The sequence below is a fragment of the Cariama cristata genome, unplaced genomic scaffold (genome assembly GCF_000690535.1).
Source record: "Cariama cristata isolate BGI_N322 unplaced genomic scaffold, ASM69053v1 scaffold37909, whole genome shotgun sequence".
NCBI classification, from domain to species: domain Eukaryota; kingdom Metazoa; phylum Chordata; class Aves; order Cariamiformes; family Cariamidae; genus Cariama; species Cariama cristata.
In genome coordinates, this window is record NW_009634725.1 from 1 (window position 1) to 20,052 (window position 20,052).

A 20,052-nucleotide genomic window follows, 5' to 3' on the forward strand; every position below is an offset into this window, starting at 1 on the left:
ATATAAAATATATAAAATAGGTGTCTTTGTTTTCAGTGTCAGAAAAAAGAAGAATTTATTGAAAGAATCCAAGGTCTGGATTTTGACACTAGAGCAGCTGTTGCAGCCCATATTCAAGAGGTATATTGGGGGTTTTGTGCTTTTACTTTATTTGGAGGTGGAATATTGTATTGTAAGAATATGATTTGCATTTGTTCAAAAGCAAGTAAATAAATATGTGATTTGTATATCTAATGTTTTTAGTAAGCAAAAAAGGCCTTTATTTTTTAACTCGATTAACAAAAAGATATGTGATTGAGCTCTTTTGGGTTACGTTGTTAAAGCAGTACCAGGGAGCAAGTTTGTTACTCCAAGAATTTCTTAGAATTACAGTAAATTTAGTTTAGTGAAATTTTCCTATGCGAATTTATTTATAAAATATAATTCAAATCCCATGTATGTGATATGTAATACGTGTAACCTTTTGCTTTTTATTTTGCCAAAAGTACAAGGTACTACTTTCAGGTAGACAAGAAACTATTCTGTTACATGCAATTTAATCTTATTTTAAATGTTTTTTCATACCTTGTCTAGAGAATTTAATGCATAGAGTCTCAGCTTTATTTTCTTCATGCTTCCTTTCTAGTCTTAGAATTTATAGAGGATGTTTTTTTCTCTTCCATTTCATTCTGTGTAGGTAACTCATAATCAGGAAAATGTGTTTGATCTGCAGTGGATGGATGTCATTGTATTGACGCAAGAGTATGTTGAACCTCTCTTGAAAAATATGGCATTACATTTAAAAAGACTTATAGATGAAAGAGATGAGCACTCAGAGGTATGGATGTGGTTTGTTGTTTAAGAGAAATATAAGAATAATTTTTTTTTTTAAGATGGTACAGCTTACTATTTATATAACTAATAGTTTAACGTATGTTCTGTTAGCCTATTTAAGCAAGGATTCCTTACTGCCAGAAAGTTGTTTCAGGTAGTTAAGTCTGCATACTAGTTGTTGAATACTGTGACAAACTAGAAAAGATAATAGCAGATCATCTTTTTCATGTAACTAGAGTCTGAAACAACTTTAAATAACATTCATCTGTGGTTGAAAACAGAAAATCCAAAGCTGTATCAGCTGAAGTTTCCAGGAACGAGTAACCTAACCGTTTGCAAGCCAGTCACTGAAAGATGCCTGTTACATTACTGTATCCTATTCTACAGGTGTCAGTGAACTAGAGCAGAATCCATACTAGGAGAGGTTTTGCAAGCCTATCGGGAGGCACAATCATTGTACTGTGTGAGAATCAAGAAACAGAAATGTATTTAATAAAAATTGCAAGTTATGAATCATCTTGATGGTCCCAGATTTGCCTCTCAGTAGAGTGTGGATATGTTAATGTTGCATTATTCGAAATACTTGTTTAACAGTTAGCAACTGTCTTCCAGTTCGTAGTCTTGATAAAAGTAAAACAGAAATTTAACCGTGAGGGGAGAGGATGTGTGGTAACGCTTTTTTGCAATGCAAAGGAGAAGTAACTTTAAAATACAAAAGATCTTCATATTAGGATAACATCTTTATTTATATGATGAAATAGGAATATTCCTATAGGTAATTATTCAGTTGGCATGGATGCTGCTGCTCACGGAAGAACACCGGTTTCTTTAGAGATCTATATTTATCCTCGTATTCAAGGAATTCTTGGCCTTTTGTTACCCAATCCATTCTGAACATTTATAATTTTGTGGACTTAAAGGTCTAAATTTGAATAGTTAAAGAGTAGCCAAACAGTACTGTTAAATAGTTGTGACTATTTGCTTTAGATATAGAGGTGTATAGAGGGCTTTTAACTTCTTTTATGACAAAACTTTACCATTATTCTTGCTTCATTTCAGTCTTTGATTTATTAAGGCAGTGAACGATATTAGTTTCTGACATAAACGACACTCTGCATGCAATCTTATACTACTTTCCTTTCTCACTTTCTCTTTTTCTTTTTTTATTTCTCTCTTTTTTTTTTTTTTTTTTTTTAAAAATTTTTTTGACTATCATAGAACTCTCAGAAGAACGGGACTGTCTCCGTTTTCTACCTCACGCATCGACAGCACAATCACCTTGTGGATCTCCTGGCATGAAACGCACTGAAAGCAGACAGCACCTGTCAGTAGAGCTAGCAGATGCCAAAGCAAAGATAAGGCGGCTTAGGCAAGAGCTGTGAGTACATGTAGATTGCAGAAGTGTGTCCAGAGTCATAGGGTTTTCAAATTGTTGATTTCGCACAGTAGTAGTACTCTCTAGACAAATTCTTCGTCCTTTCAAATGTTAAATTACAGTTTTAAATGGTTCTTTTAGTTATTGCACCGCAGGAAGCATGTTTTTATAATGTAAGCATATTTATGGACCAGTGTAACAAACACAACTTTTCATCTGTGTTTGTCATAATTTGTATTATGGATTAGATTGATGTTTTAACCATAAACATAACTGGAATCAGTGAACTAGTGCTGGGATAATTTTGTATCTTTTGTGCTCTGAACTTTCTGAAAAACTAACTACGTTTGAGCAATGTCTTGAGCATGTTACAATACAGTAACAGGCTTTTTGCTCTACGTAAATTGTTTGCCTTTTAGAAATACTCCTAGCTAATCTAATGCAGTGGTGCCTTCTTTCTTTTACATATTGTGTCCATGTTGTTTCAGAAGCAGGTTCCTTGTGCTTCCTCTATTGTTCATTATCATTAATGAATGTCTGCTGTAGTTTTATTGTATCTGTATTCATATATGTTTCTAAGAGAATAGCTTTGCAGTTGAGGCAATTATGGGGTGACACACACTCAAGAACAATTACATGGGGCTGGCAGGTAGGGACTGGAAGCAAGAGCTGTGTCCTGACCATTCAAGGATTAGTGGCAAAAATGTCCTTTTTAAAAGGAGATAGTGCTGTAGCGATTCCGTATTGGCAGCATGAGTAAGTTACCTGTCTCTTGTTGGAAACAGAGTAAGAAATAGCCATCTATGGTTCATTCATGGTTTATGAAACATTTGAATTTGTTGCAGATAAGAAAAAAATTAGAAGAATTTTGTGTCCCCCATCTCTTGGTTTCTTTCTATGTAGAAGATTCCTTGTCTGCATAACACTTGTTTGCTCATGCCCTTCAATACTGTTCCACTTCCATCTGCCATGCCACTCTACAGAGAAAAATGAAAGAAAGAAAGAAAGAAAAAAAAACTATGCACACCAAACTGCACTAAATCTCTTGACCCACTGCAAACCTGGATGCATTGAAACAGAATGAGTTTACTGACAAGGGGTGGTTATTTAAGTCTAAGGAATAATGTAATTTGTAAAATGAGTAGATTTTATAGCTTAGGTCAGTTACAGTTTCTTACATTTTCCAACTTGCTACCTTCATCCAGTTAAGGGAGTGCTTCCTTCATCCCCTGGGGCTAACCTGTTAGATAAGGGGTATATTCCACTCCTTCACCTCATCCAAGTACTGTGAAAAATCAGTCCCACTGTAACAAAGATCTTTATTTTTCATATTCTAATGAAAACTTCTTTTATCCCTTCTATTTTATAAAGAAAATTGATTCAGTTAGTATCAGTGGGTACTTAGTTTGTCTTCATAGTCTAGGAACAAATCTGAGCAGTAGTGAGAAATTGTTTAAAGAGAAGAACAATAGTAGTCTAGTGGAGAATCTGTTCTCCCTATAGCAATGTGTAATGTTGTTTTAGCAGAGTGAAGTATGTGCAGTCTGAACTTAAAATACAAATGTTAAATCTGAAGAAACTCAATATATATAGTAACTTGCCTATAGTTTAGAAACAGCGTAAATGAAGTTGTGGTTTTGTTTTTTTTTTTTTTTTAATCCAGCATGTCTCATGGAGAGAGGAGACAGGTAAAATCAAATGAAAAGTTGAAGGTAGCATAAGTCACAATTATCAGCTGGCTGGTCTGCTCTTACCAGGGTTTGTTGATCAGATCACCTCTAGCTGGCTGGATTAAGTATCTGGTTGATTTACTCGGAGGATCCCCTTCCCCCACTACATCTTGGTCTTCATGAAGAATAGAGGACAAAAAGATAGGGTTCTTTTTTTCTGATGTCTGTATTATTACGTGTCTACTGAAATGAGCCCGCCCAGGATATTCTATAAACAGCTGCACCAAGAAAATTAGTGAAAAAATTGCTGTTATTAGTTTGATTGACAGTTAATAGATAGCCTAAACAGTGAACACTGGTATGTTCTGTATAATTTAGTACAATCCTCTCTAGGCTTTAGCTGAAGCATGCAATTAGGGCAACAGTGATGGCTCGGAACATTTAGCATTTTGCACTCTATTTGAATTAAATTGGTAAATAAATTTCCTTTACTTGTGGCAGTATATTTAAAATACTAGACTTTGATAAATTAACTTCTGTCTGTAGCATTTGGTATTAAATGCTGCATGTATTTGATAAATTTAAAATTGGATTTATTGCAAAGTCAAAAATACTCAGCTTAAAATTTATTTATAATCCAGTTTTGGCAAAGAACCTTCATACCTGGTTTGATATGCACTGCAGCTAGTATAATTTCATACAAAAGGTCTGTAAAGATTTATTTTTTTTTTCAATTGGATGCAAAACAGCAATTTGAGGCTTGTAACATAGAAACTCCAGAACTGGAAATTACATGCCTAATTTTCTGTATTAAGTCCTATGTGTTTCTACGTAGAACAATAATACAGGAATATGAATGTAAATGGATAAGTTACAGTAACCTAACATAATACTGAGTACGTTTGTATTTCTGTATGATTTCTGAACACCTATGTAGAGGGAAAGCTTTGATATCTGCTGGGGACAGTGATGTTACAGTGAACTGTACATAGATGAACCCTCATATACTTGCAGGCTGTCAAGGACCTTTTTGAAACAACGTGTGGTTGCAAAAAAATCATTCATTGTGAGATTGGCTCATTTTTAAAAACAACAGTTCCAGTTTTGTTTAAAACAAGTATGTTAGTGCGATTAGTTTTAGATTGTATTAGACGTTTCAGTCCACTAAATTCTCTTACCGCCCCCTTTTCTACTTCCATTTTGTTTCATACTTGTATTCCAAAATAGTAAATAATATAGTAACACGTTTGAATAGGCAATATATCTTTTACAGGTATACAGTATTGGATATGGCAGGTTTTTTCAACTGGGAATACTGTTTGTTTTGAGGTGGAATTGAATTTTGAACATTAGATATTCTGTGTCTTTGAGAGAAATATTTTCCTTGCACAACTCATTTTTTAATGAACTTATTTTTTGAGCATTGAGAAGTAAGTGTTAGCTGGAAGTTACGAGTGAGTCCTGTAAGAACTGTAGTGTTCTATGTCAAATTGCTTTTATTACAAATTTCTGAATAGACTAGAACAGACACTGTGTTGTTTCCATAAAATTAAAATTCATTATGCATTTCATAAAATCATTGAGGTTATTAAGCGATATCTTTTTAATCAGTAAAGGCACCTGAAAACCTTAATTCTTCTCTAAGAAGAAGAAAAATTGCAAAACTATGAAAGTGCTTTTAAAATTGGCATTACCTGATCTGTGACAGGATGCATCGGTGGTCATTGTCTGGTTCTCCTGGAAAATATTTGGATCTTTTGAATGTATATTTTTTAATTATTCTAAGTTTACTTTTGGATGTGAATCTCCTGGTACACATTCATGTTTATTGTCTGGGGGTTTTTACCAAAAAAATCTCTAATCCCTTACCACAAAACAATCCCTTATTACACCCTAATGTTTTCTGCTCTACATAAGTAGGAAATCTTAGTGAACAAGAGTTTAAAGGACTATGAAAAATCTGACCAAATTTAAAAGATTAGATATAGACTAAAACTTGAAGAATATCTAAAGCATAATGGCGTACCTAAATTTTACACTCTGGTATCCATGAAATTCTGGATTAAAAGAGGGAGGTCTCGCGAATCTCAGTATTTTGTTCTCAAAGAAGATGATAATTACAGAGTTTTGCAGTCATATTTAACTGGTTTGTGTTTTCTCTTTTAAGTGAGGAAAAGACTGAGCAGTTGCTTGACTGTAAACAAGAACTTGAACAGATGGAAGCTGAACTAAAGAGACTTCAGCAAGAGGTATGGGTTTTGTAAATCTTTTGTTTAAAAAAAAAGTGGACAAAAAAAAGTTGCCAGCCCCAGAACAATTACCCCCTCCCTTTTTTTTTTTAATTAGGAAGTATGTTTTCATGCATTTTTAAGTTTTGCATTCTGAACATGATCCTGTGTAATTTATTCCTTTATTAGGTCTAGTATGCTGGCAAAATACTGAGTTAGGTTAGTATTACTTCTCTAATTTTTTTGTTTCCACATTCAAGCAATTTACCACCAACATATCCTATAAGTGTACGTGTGCTGAATATTTCTCCAAAAAATGCACTCAAATTTTGCCTGATTTTCTTTATATTTTGAGTCTATGTGTTGATAAACATCTGACTCATGTATTATTAGGATATGAGTGTTTAAAATTATTGAGGGGTCATTTGAGAATATTATCTGTAAAAGAAATGTGCTGTTCTGAAATTTGCAAATGTATACATGTCTCTCCTTGAAAAAGACCAGTGCAGTTCTCTTGGAAATGTATCATCTGGACTGAGCCTCTGAAATTTTTTTTTTTTCTTTACCTTTCTCAGAATTAAGTTATATCCTTCTGCATTACCCTAGTTCAAATAATGAAGCAGCTGTGTTGTCCTTCAGCATGTACTGTCCAGTATTCTTGCCTTTAATTTCTGTATTTTTGTATTTTGTAGAATATGAATTTACTCTCAGATGCCCGTTCTGCCAGAGTGTATAGAGATGAATTAGATGCTCTTCGTGAGAAGGCAATTCGAGTCGACAAGCTTGAAAGTGAAGTCAGCCGGTATAAAGAGAGGCTGCATGATATTGAATTCTACAAAGCTAGAGTGGAGGTATATTAAGGAAAAAAAAAAACACTGAATAACCATCATTTTTTGTTTGCTGTGGCTTTTTCAAAGTCATTTTGATGGCTTAAACATTGGGATGTGAAAACAGTGTTAGCTTCTTGCTCTGGGATATATGATAGTCAATCTTTTGTTATAAATTACAGTTTTTAGGTAAGAGTCCCTGTGTCTAATGGTGTGTAGTTTCGTTTGAAGTCAGCAGTATTCACCATAGCTCTAAGCTAGTGAGATCAGTAGGAGCCTCTGTTTAGGATATATACTGTGTATTGAGAAACCCAAGGAGAAATTAATTAAAATATGCCATAAGTGTAATAATTTCTTTCTCCTCTTGTGGATTTTCTAAGAGAAGGTAATTTTCTAAGTAAAGTGTTGAGGAAATAGTGGCTATACTCATTTATGAGTATAAGACGACAGCATTCCACAGATAAAATATACTTAAAAAAAGATGCACTAACATCAGGAAGAGAGACAGTTCTGTCATGAATTAGAAGTTCAGGAAACAAATCATCAACATGAGGGACTTTATTAGGCCATCATCCTGTCTGTAAACGGCAGATTTGTTGGGCAGATGCCAAGGTGGCAAAATCTGTGAAAGAAACAATTACGTGTGAGAGTCAAAACTAATGAAAGTTTAAAGACATTTTCAAGATGGCCATTGAAAAAAAAAAAAAGACTCCTAGAAAAGCAGGTAGAACTCGAAACAAATGCTTGTTGGAAAAAATATTATGTTGCCTAGATGTAGTTGTTGAGGTACTGGTATGAAGCTCCTTCTCTAGGGTAAAAATGAGTAAAAAGCAAAACCGAGATACTAGGCTAAACTATGACACAGAATATTTTTACATGACATCTTCATTTAATGTGACCTCTTGGATTCACAGACCTGGATGGGATCTCAGGAACTCATTCAGTCCTTCTGCTTTAAGCATGGTATTTTTTCATATACCCATACCACTCCAAATTAATGCTTGGCATTAATTGGTGCTTTAAGATCTGAGTGATGAAGTGTCTGCAGCCTTTGGTATTCTTCTCTGAAGACTGTGACATGTCATGTGTCCTCTCTTCTAGCTCTTTGTGCTCTGCAGCCCCACAGCATTCTGCCTTACAAAGTTTTTTTTTGTGTTCTCTGGGTTCTATCTTAATTCAGATCTTTCTTAAAATTGAGTCCCTAAAACTGGAACTCATACTCTAATTATGGCTTTACCAGCTCTGAATACAGTGGAAAGATGAATTTTCTCTACACCTTGTAATATAGTAACATCTAAGCAACATCTCAACATTGTGATCTGTGGTAACCTCCAGATTTTCCTTCCACTGAACGTCTGCCTAGACATGATAGAATATCCCCAATATTCTATTTTTCACATCTGAAAAATATCATGATACTAATGACCAATGATATAGCATCCTCTGGAAAGAGACTTCTTCTTTGAATGTTTAAAAGTTAAAACCTTTTAATGAATGTATACTTCATATGTCACAGCATAAAATAGTTACTACTGATAAAAGCTACTGTTGATGAGAGGGGAAAAACTGCAAGGCAAACCCCAAGTCTTTTTAATGTTCAATTTTAGATCCTTCATGCAGAATTTCTAATAATAGCTTTAGTCAGAAATAAAGCATATCAATTGACCTGGGAGTTACTGGATTTTAATGGCAAATAAGATGGATAGTTTTTTCAAGCAAACAGCAGTGTAAAAAAGTTAACAAAAGGCTGGAGTGAGATAAGGTGCATGGTGCAGATGAAACATGGTTAAAAAGGCTTTAGACATTTCTGAAATGTAAAAAAAGTAATGGTCCCCAAGACTTTTTTTTTTTAAGATAACTTGTTCTTAGCCTTGCTTGTGGAAATTAATTTTATCATCTTACTGTGTAATGTGAAATAATCTGATGAAATTGGAAGAAGCTTTCTCAAGATACAGACTAAATACAGACCTTAACAGCTGTCATTGAAACATCCTTTCTTGAGGAGGCTCCAAAGCTGCCTTTGCATGCCACTTTAAAAACAAAGGCTAGTAACTACTTCCCAACTCTGGATCTTTTCTCAGTGTTTGATGTACTTTAAACAAACCATTGCTGTTCAACATGATGTCAGTGATAGAGGTCCAGTGCTGTGATACATGTTGTCAAATCTCAAAGATGTAGGCTGTTACCTGTATATGATGTAATAGGTTAACGTATATCGGTCTGTTTGAAAATCAGGTACTGAGAGTGGTGAGCGTTATCATCAGCCTGACTGTGTATGAGAAAACCTTTGCATGTGAGCTATTTGACAATCATCTTACATGAAGTGACTTCATAAACTCTCTATATCTGCTACTCTTGTAAGAGAAACGGAAAGCATATGGTTAAAAAAACAGTTAAAGGAGAAGAGATTAGTGAACAGCATTTGAAGACTGTGGAAATTTCATTTCCATAGGAAGTTTGAACTAGTAGAAAACCTAAAATTTGCTTACGTGTTTCATCACTTGTAAACTGATTTTTCAAGCATGCTTGAATAGAGACAGATGTTAATTAGTTGGTTTTGCTTCATCATCATCATAATAATTATAAGTTAACTTAATATTTGTGTGGGGAGGAGTAGGAAGGATAAATATTTATGTTATATTCACTGATCTTTTTTCAGATTTTGCAGCTGACTGAATACCGAAGTTTGAAAAGTTTTGTATTTATATCATGAGTAAAATTGCCAATTATATGTTTTTACATATTATTATTTTCATCAGATGCCATTAAAAAAATCCTCTATGTATATAAATTAAAGCTGTTTAGGACCTTTGAATACGGGTGGTTGTATTTTAAGAATGCGGTTGCATTTTCAGCATCATGTCCTGAACTTTGGGCTTAAGTAAGTTTGCCCAGTGGCCTGTAAACCTAATTATGTCCTGTAGAAAATGATTCTCTTAAGTTTACTTCTCCATTTCCTGTAACCCAAAGATTAAGTAGTTCAATCTGATAATAAGATAAATTATGGACTGAAAAGGAACATCTACATCCGTCTCCAGTCTTTGACAGCAGCCAATAGTAGATGCTTAGAGGAAAGAACAGGGCAAGCACTTGGTGATACCTTCCTGTTGGGCTCTCCCAGCCTCCAGCAGTCTCTGCTCAAGAAAGTCCTGCTCAGAGGTGGTACTTTTGAGCTCTTTCGCCTTCTCTTGCATGAATTTAGTAACTTCTCAACAGATGTAAGCTTTTTCATCTACACAATCATATAGCAATAAGCTCCACAATTCAGTTATGTGGTGTGTGAAGTACTTCTTTTGGTTTGTTTTGAGCCTGACACCTCTAATTTTTATTTGATGTCAGCCTTTTGCTTAGCTGTAGTCCATATATGTGCCATACATCTTTCCAGATCACATCTCAAGTCACGGAGATATTTAGGGTTTGGTTGTAATTATGAACACCTTATTCTTAATGGTTTCGGGACTATTTAATTTCTCTTAAGTTATGTAAAATTTTCTTTTCATAAAATTTTCATAAGTTAACAGTTACGTGAAATGACTGTAAATTTCTTTTTTATAAAAAGTCTGTTACAGCTTCCGAGTGAATGTTTTAGCATTAAAGCAACATTTAAAAAATTAGTTACGATGTGTATCAAAGTTTGTATGAATAAGGAAATACTTTTGGTTTGAGGTTTTTTTTGTTGCTTAATTCTTGCAGGAGTTAAAGGAAGACAATCAAGTGTTGCTAGAAACAAAGACAATGTTGGAAGATCAGTTAGAGGGGACCCGAGCCCGTTCTGATAAATTACATGAGTTAGAAAAAGAGAATCTGCAATTAAAAGCTAAATTACATGATATGGAGATGGTAAGTGTGAATGGAGGATGACAAAGACAACTGATATGCATTGAATTTAATTTCCATTTTTGATAAAGGAACTTACAGTCAAAATAGTAGGGGAGAGAAGGAAGGTATGTCTTGATTTACTTACACTTTTCAGATACAGTTTCCTACAGTAGCTTTGGCTCTGCCTAGGGAGGGAAAAATTGCAAAGGCAGTACGCTTCCTAAAGGCACTAGAGTGTTAGTGGATAGCTGAAATACAATTATAAGAAATACAGAGACTCATTAGTAAGAATGATAGGATCAGGTTTTTTTACATGAAGATAGTCTGTTGTCACTTAAATACTTAGATAAAAAAGGTTATTCATATTTCAAATTCTGGCACTATAGTGACATATTTATCAGAAGGTTATTCCCAGAATAATTTTTGGTTTTACACAGTTCTTCTCCAAAAAGTTAATATTCTAAAATATAAAGTCATACTTTGCCTGGGTGGAGTGGTTTTTTTGTTTTATTTTCCTTAAGAAGTGACAGATTATTGCCTTCTGTTTACTTTCATTTTCTACAAAATGTTGAGAGTTGCAGCTGCAACCTATACCTGTTAAAGTACCACGTGTGGGGAGAAGGATTTATAAAGAGCCAGGTGAGACACTCATCACAGGCTCAGTCCTGTTAATCGCTTTTTGCATCAAAGTAGTCTTATGATAGTTTAGAGAAGATAAAATCTTGCTTCTCAGTCCGTTTGGTTTTTGGGTGCTACCAAGCTGTGCTTATCATGTATACTTTCTTTGCTGATACTCGGAGAGAAGTGAACTTTGAGAAAGAGTAAGTAGGCATTGCCATAGGTTATGATGAAAAGAGGTTCTTCTCCGTATATTTTTCTTTACTGGTTGTTACACTTTTCTTCTAAGTTCTCAGTTCTTTTGTTTGTTCCTCCCTGTCTCACTGTGTATTAGCAAATCGGAAAATGCACTTTGCATTTCTGTGGCATACTAGATACTGAAATATTGTGTGTGTGTTGAGACTTTTTTTTTTAACACTACCTGTGAAATAATTTTTAAGGAGCGTGATATGGACAGAAAGAAGATTGAGGAACTCATGGAGGAAAATATGACTCTAGAAATGGCTCAGAAACAAAGTATGGATGAATCATTGCATCTTGGCTGGGAACTTGAGCAGATAAATAGGACTACTGAACTTTCTGAAGGTAAACACAGTAAACTTGCAAACTGACAAAATAGAAAAATTCAAAGCTCAGAGGCTGGACAGCATTAGGAAATTACAGGTCCTTATTTATAAAGCACAGAGTCTTTTGTCCTCTGGAGAGATGTGACAGTTTTGGGGGTGAGGTGTTTGGCTTTGTTTGTTTCCTTTTGTTGTGGTTTGGTTTTGGTGTTGTGTATTGTTTGTTCTTTTTTTTTTTTTCACTCATTCCCATGTATCCTTGGCGATACAGCCTACATGAAAAGGCTCTGTTCTTGTGATTTTTGTTCAGTTAAACAGAGGTGTAAAACCTGTAAATACCTTGGAGTTGCATTGTGTTGCCATTCAGACATCTATACTGTAGCCCAGATTATGAGTCTTCACGCTTTACTGTTCTCAGAGTTAAGAAAGATTTGTTAAGGCTTCTCAGACTAATTGTTTGCAGAGATAGCTGTGGCAAAAATTTTGATTCTTCCAATATAGCGTGCTTGGTCATGCACTGGATCCCATACAAAGAATTTGTGGAAGTTTAGAGATAATATCCTCAGTTGCAGGAAGCAAATCTCTGCTGTGAATAGGAACATTAGGATGAGTAGAACATTTCCTTTTACGCATCAGCAGTGTTATCTGTTGGGTAAGGAGGATGGCTCATTAATCCTAACTAGCTCTATTCACCAGGAAAGCATTGGAGGACCATCAAAGGCTTCTAAATGCCCTAAGTCTAAAAATACAAACTCCAAGAATTCCAGGTACTAAGTGACTTCTTTTTTTAACAGTGTTTTTCCTCTTACAGTGCCACAGAAATCACTTGGTCATGAAGTAAATGAACTGACATCAAGCAGGTTACTGAAGTTGGAAATGGAAAACCAAAGTTTGCTGAAGACAGTGGAAGAACTACAAAGTGCAGTGGGTTCTGTAGAAGGCAGTAGTTCAAGGATTCTGAAAATGGAAAAAGAAAACCAAAGACTTAGCAAAAAGGTAATCATCAGCGTATGTTTGAATTGTGTATGAGTTACCTATGTTGCTTGCCATTTTCTTCCTAAAGGGTAATTTTATGAATTGCTGTTATTTTGGGTAAAGTATTACTAGGGTCTAAATGGTCTTACAGTGTTTGTAAGTTTATGTTAAAAAAAGAAACCACCTCAGAGATGTATCTCTCTTTTTTAGTTATGCTTTTTTACTGATGTAAGATTGTGACCGTTTTATTCAGAAAGGTCTTGTACCAGTGAGGGGAAAAACATTAACATATTGGGGACATAATGAGTAATGAAAGTGTTTTATGATACTTGAGAACATTATTTTAATTTTTGTAATTATTAAGCAGGGGAAAGTATGTGTACATAGGTGAAGATTGGCTGATAAGTCAAAGCAGAAAACTTGGTCATATGTCCTCATTCGTAACTGAGAAAGAGAGAAGATGGGCCAAGGAATTGATGAGCAAGTGAATGACAGCAGTTTGTCAGATTTATCTGTGCTGATCTACGATGTTTTACTCTCCAAATTATGTATATCAGGTAGAGTAATTTAGTCAGTGATTTTTACAGAGAATAAAAATTGGGAAAAAACGGGGACTAATTACAGTGGAGTGAAATGTCTAGTTTCTGAAACAGCTTTTACTTCAGCAGATATTTCAGATGACTATTCTTAGAGAAAAGTGGGTAAGAGATAGTTTAAAAAAAAGATAAATTGAAGTAAATTCCTGCAGTATTCCATACTTTTTCTGATTTCTTAACATTTTAGTATTTTTTGCAGCAGCCTGTTTGCTGCTTTGAGTTTCTGTACAGTACCAGGGGACAGCTAGGAGGGTACAAAAGAAAGGAATAGATATAAGAAGCAAGCAATAGTAGGTCCTTGTGGTTGTCTGATACTGTTCTTACCGCTTTGGATGTCTGGCAACTTGTCCTTTTTCTGACTTGCCCCTAAAAACAGTGTTCTGAACCGTAATCATTTCAGCAAAAAGTGTGAAGCTGAACAAAATGTCTGTTATGAATGTTGTATACATAGTCTACTTCTATCTGGACACGCTTTCTCTTAAAACAAGCTGCTAGTATAGAGTCTTATATGAGATACCGTGACCGCAGGAACTCCACTCCCAGTGCCCAGTTGGCAGCTGGGCAGCCGATGGATAGATTTGGTTCCCAGACGGAGCCCGACTGCATCCCTGCTGGGTTGATGGAACCAGTTACTTCTTCTTTGCAAAAACCAGTGAAAGTGCCAATATCCTTGTGAAACACGCATTAGTCTGCTAAGCAAGGGACCAGGAAAATCTGAATTTGAGAGGAAGAGGGAGAGGAACGCAAATAACTGGTCAAACGTTAGTATTCTCATCCTAAGAGAAGGACTTAATTCAGGTTCTGGCCTAATTGATGCCATGCTTTTTGTGTATTTGGGATCAACAAATTGTTTCATGGAGGAACAAATTCCATTCTACTACCTTTTTGTGATTTATATTTCTCGGTATTATTTAGCAGCAATTTAATGTATAATTCGGATAATTTGTTTCTAAAAGTATTCCCCCTGCCTGGGGTCCAACTTATGTCTGGATTCCTCCAAGACTGGGTAATGTGGACGATGGACTTGACATAGAATATAAACCTTCCAGCAGATAATTGTTCAAAAATACAATGTGTGTGTTGCTTCTAAGGAACTAATTATAACTTAGATGTGACAGAAGAATCACGCTTGGTTATTTTCACTTGTAAACAGTTTTGTTGTCTGGCAACATTGTGAGTTGGAACCATTTGACAAAACAAATTATATATTTAATTCCCAAGGAATCATTATAAATATCTCTTGAAATAGTTAAGTAAAATCAAACAACATTCAACCCCTGTAAGTTAAAAGGGACTTGTAGGAGCAGTATGAATCTCTCTAAAATGGAATTTTAAGAGAAAAAAAAATGGTTGGGGAAAATACCCAGAGCCTAGTAAAATCTGACCTTTCTTTTATGCAAAAGTACTTTAGAGATACAATCTTCTGAGCCAGGGAGAAAATTCTGGCAGAAGTAAATTTAATCCTAGAAGAGATTAATTGTTTCAGGTAAAGAATAAAAAATTCAATTTTATTCTTTCCTTTAACCTTCTTTATTCACTTCTGTAAGGGTACCTTCAACCCAGCTAAGAGTAATACTATTGTCATTTTTAAGTACATTTTTTAAAATTTGTTTCTTTTTCCCTAGCTTGAAGAGCTAGAGAATGAAATTAGCCAGGAGAAACAAAGTCTTCAGAACAGTCAAAATTTGAGTAAAGATTTAATGAAAGAAAAAGCACAGCTTGAAAAGACACTTGAAGCACTTCGAGAAAACTCAGAGCGACAAGTGAGTAGCAGAATCGAAAGTTTTAATGCTGCATTGTACTGTACTGTTCTCCTTTCATACTTTTTTTACAGGCATAAAGGGATTGTAAATGTAGCAGATTTGCCAAAAGGACCTATCTGCAGTAAAATAGCTTGTCTAAGACCTGCAGCCAGTGAGAGACATGACTCATTTTTAGCTGAGGCTTTACTGTTAGTTTTAGAACTTTTTAGTGTTTTGTAATGCTTCCGTGGCTTTTGTGGGCTATGCATTTGCTATAGTTGCTTAGAGGGTGTAGCTCAGCCAAAATAGAAAATTGGGAACTTTGGAGGTAAGCCAGACACCTCTCAATGGAGGAAAACAGGTTCCAGACAGCTGGTCAGTGTTTGAAGTAATGTCGGATTATTAATGAGAATTACAGCAGCCTGTCCCTCGAAGGGACCTGACAGAGACCAGTGCAGCAGAGCTGCTCTGCTACTCTGCTGCTGACCCTCTTTCTCTGTTGCTCACGGTCTTGTTTATCTGGGGTAGGAACCGTCATATCCAGCTTCATAATATTCCCTTATACTAGAATGTTTTCTAGCTGTGACTTGTAGGTGGATAGCGGAATTTATTTTTGGTTGCCAGAAACTGGCATCTGGGTCTTTGTAAAAGATACGAACTGTATTTGGGAGGGTACTGAATGTTGCTGGGGTATCTGTATCTAATGGGTGTTGATACCTTCTAAAGGTCTTTGCAGAGTAATTCAGAGGACCTGTGGAAGGCAGCCACTAGGAAACAAGAGTTATGGAAATTTCTGGAAATCCCATATTTAGTGATCAAGTCCTTCAGAATTAGAACTGTAGTTACCTTTTGTAAATTGCACCGATACTTCTTGATGAGATTGACATGTTTTAGTTTAATTTAGAAGTACAATGTTTTGGAATATAGAATATTGTATTTTTAAAAATGCTGAAAATTTTTAAAGGCCCAATTTAATCAGTAAATGAAATTCCAGACTTAGAAAAGAAAGCAGGAAAAAAACAAGCTTAGCACTGAAGCTTTACTTTCATTTAAAAAGAACAGTGGGGATAATTTTAAATAAAATATGCCAACTTTTCTCATTTAGAAGTGTACATTGTTAATATTGATTTATACGTTGTATTAGAAGTGTACTCTAGGGGAAAAAAGGGCTAAAACTTTCTGGAATAAGTCATAAGTCCCAGTTCAACCATCAGGGATATGTATGTTGTTTAAACGTGTTGGAATAGGACTGACATTTCAGTGGGACTATTTCTGCTTTAAAATAATATACTTAGGAGTTGTGCTGGGTTAGCAGCATCTTTCATGTCTTTCACAAATCCTGTGCTGAAACTTACTGGAGTCAACTGTACAAAGTTCATTAGATTTCACCAAAAATTATGGAGGCATTGATCATGATTTTTTGTTAAGTTTGGATTATGGAAGCAGAATTCATGAAAAGTAAATATGCGGTTGAGTAACATACCAGGTTATGTAAAGAAGTGTCACAAAGTTGTGTTTTTAGACACCTGTTAATTAGTTTCTCATTAATCATTTCAGAACAGTTTGTCATTGCTGGGAATGGAGCCGTAGATCTTGTAATTAATAGTTACATTCAGAATTAAATATGAAAGAACAGTCTATAATTTTCTCAGTCTGTTTTTCATTGCAACTAGCACTTTTGCTTTTCTCCAGAACAGTTTATTGTTGAAACATCCTTTATGCTATGTTATTAGTGTATTCTTAAATATTGATCTAAACAGTTTTCTGGATTTTGCAGTCTCTTGTTACGTATCCAAATAATTTGAAATTATTTGGAGTAACTGAAATAGTCAAGAAATACTAAAAATTAAGATGTAAACACTGCCTTTATCCTTGAAGTAGATCTGGGAATATGTTACCTAAGAAAATAATTCAGTTCCAATATGATTTACTTTATGTGGAAGCTGTTTTGGAACTGCATGTCCACGGGTTCTTTTTAACTCAAAAATTAATGCAACTTTGATGTGTTTCTTCCCAAAATGTTATTGACTGTGATCAGGGCATCCTCATACCCCTCCATTTTTGCCAAGTGAAATAAAGACACTTTTGCGGCTCCCATACCTCCCTCCATCTCAAATTTGGTTTAGAACTTGACTGCGGTTTTGTTCTTTGTGGACACACATCTCTGAAAATTACAGTGTTTAAGAAAAATAATCTAGATCTGGCTAAACACAAATTAAAATGAAATGACACCAAGAAATAGATACAGCTTTAACTTGGTTTGTGCTTTGCTAGTTCTATTTTTATCTATTAATATCCAAGAAGAAGATATTTGAAGATTCACTTTGACTTATTTTGTTGTCAGACTTCCACCTGTGTACATACACGATGTTCATAATGCTTCAAATAAATAACAGTAGAGTAAAAGAATTTTTTTTTTAAAACTTAAAAGGAAAATATGATGTAATATTGGTTAGTAGCTTTCAGTTTATATATGGAAGTAGTTACTTGTTGGCATATTGTTCACCAGAGTTTACAATTTTTCTACCCAAATTAGATTAAGCTATTAGAACAAGAAAATGAACATTTGAATCAAACTGTAGCATCTCTACGACAACGCTCACAAATCAGTGCTGAAGCGAGAATGAAAGAAATTGAAAAAGAGAATAAAATCCTTCATGAGTCTATTAAAGAGACCAGCAGTAAGTTAAATAAGATTGAATTTGAAAAAAAGCAAATCAGGAAAGAACTGGAACACTATAAAGAAAAAGGGGAGAGAGCAGAAGAACTTGAGAATGAGCTGCATCATCTGGAGAAGGAAAATGAATTATTACAGAAAAAAATTACTAACTTAAAAATTACTTGTGAGAAGATTGAGGCCTTAGAACAAGAAAACTCAGACCTGGAAATGGAAAACAGAAAACTGAAAAAAACTTTGGATAGCCTAAAAAATCTCACTTTTCAGTTAGAATCCTTAGAAAAGGAGAATTCACAACTTGATGAAGAAAATTTAGAATTAAGAAGAACAATTGAATCCTTGAAGTGTACAAGCATTAAAGTGGCGCAGTTACAATTAGAAAATAAGGAACTGGAGAGTGAAAAGGAACAACTTAAAAAAAGCCTTGAACTCATGAAAGCCTCATTTAAGAAAACTGAACGCTTGGAAGTCAGCTACCAAGGCCTAGACACAGAAAACCAAAGGCTACAGAAAGCCCTTGAAAACAGCAATAAGAAGATTCAGCAATTAGAAAGTGAATTACAAGATTTAGAGTCTGAAAATCAGACTCTGCAAAAGAACTTAGAAGAGTTAAAAATCTCTAGTAAGCGCCTAGAGCAATTGGAAAAGGAGAATAAGTTGTTAGAACAAGAGACTTCCCAACTGGAAAAAGACAAGAAACAGCTGGAAAAAGAAAACAAAAGGCTTCGACAACAAGCAGAAATTAAAGATAGTACTTTAGAAGAAAACAATGTAAAAATCAGTAATCTGGAAAAGGAAAATAAAACTCTATTTAAAGAAATAGTTGTATATAAAGAGTCATGTGTACGGCTGAAAGAACTAGAAAAAGAAAATAAAGAACTTGTGAAAAGAGCTACCATTGATAAGAAAACTCTTGTCACTTTACGAGAGGTAAACAAAAATTAGTTACCATTCCCATTGTAATCTGTTTGTAATGTAGAGAAATTATATCTGTATTTTTGAAAATAAGTTTGTATCTTCTGTTTTTCATGCTTTAATCTGTATACTGTTAGCATCTTTAATGGTTACAGTAGGGAAAGTGTTAGATAATCAAAATTTTTATAATCGTAATAATCAAATGGAATAATATATTACACTTGAATTCTGTAGGGTTGCTTACAGGCTGTCATGGAGCCTTTGTTGAGTGAACGTTGTTCAGATTCTTCCTGATAGCATTTGTTCTGGCTGAAACATTTCCCCTTCACCGTAATGTTCCAGACCAAATTTGAAAGGGAAATTCTACAGAAAGGCAGTAAACGACTGCAGTGAAATCATATTATAGTTACAATGCAATGTCCAATATAGCTGAAAGCTAACGATTGGAAGGAGAGGAGAGCTAACATTGAGTTACGCAAGTCATGTAGTGATAAAAAACTTTTGCCTCGGCACTTCTAGAATTAAGACTACGTTGTTTTATTTGTGTGATCATACTGATTAATTTTTTGTGTGTAAGGACTTGGTGAGTGAGAAATTGAAGACTCAACAAATGAACAATGATCTGGAAAAACTTGCCCATGAACTTGAAAAAATAGGCTTAAACAAGGAGCGTCTCTTGCATGATGAACAGAGCAGTGATGACAGGTAAGGATGTCATGGCCTACCTGGAGCAATGTAGAAATGAGGGTCTTTTTTATTCATAAAGATAAAATGGTTTTACAGACTAGTTTTGTGCGTACTCTCAGATTTTTAAGGCACACTAATAGACCCAAAATGGAACTTGGTGTTCTCTGAAATTAATAAGGTAGTTGACGTGCTTTCACATTCAGCTGTCTGTGAAAGCAAGTTGCTGCTTTTTGTAACTAAGAAATTTCTTGAAGTATGTCAGTAGGTACAGTTAATGTATAATTAAAATGTTTTATGTTCGAGTTAGCAGCAGGAACAGTAAAAGATAATAGGCCTGAAGTCGTTTTTTTTTTCCTTTTTGACTGCTTGACTGATAGAAATGTTTGTTACGTTTTTGTCACATAGTGGTTACCTTAAACTGCCTCGCTCTTGCCTTACAACTGTTTCCTTCATTCTTCCTACCAAAAGGAGGCTGCGTTCCCGCTTACACTGGCTGGGAAGTATCCAGTACTTGAGCGTCTCCAAAACTTCATACTGGCTCTTATCA

General features: G+C 34.8%; 1 protein-coding gene across 1 annotated transcript; it reads left to right on the forward strand.

Moving 5' to 3' along the window:
- Positions 1-36: 36 nt before the first annotated feature.
- Positions 37-19,523, forward strand: LOC104167111 (girdin; the record flags this gene model as incomplete). The annotated part of the gene is made up of 11 exons (XM_009707247.1): positions 37-120; positions 677-819; positions 2,024-2,191; positions 6,026-6,107; positions 6,779-6,937; positions 10,607-10,753; positions 11,791-11,935; positions 12,725-12,909; positions 15,110-15,247; positions 17,763-18,833; positions 19,396-19,523. Coding segments are annotated over 11 exons (2,450 nt in total), but the record flags the coding sequence as incomplete, so codon positions are not given.
- Positions 19,524-20,052: the final 529 nt, after the last annotated feature.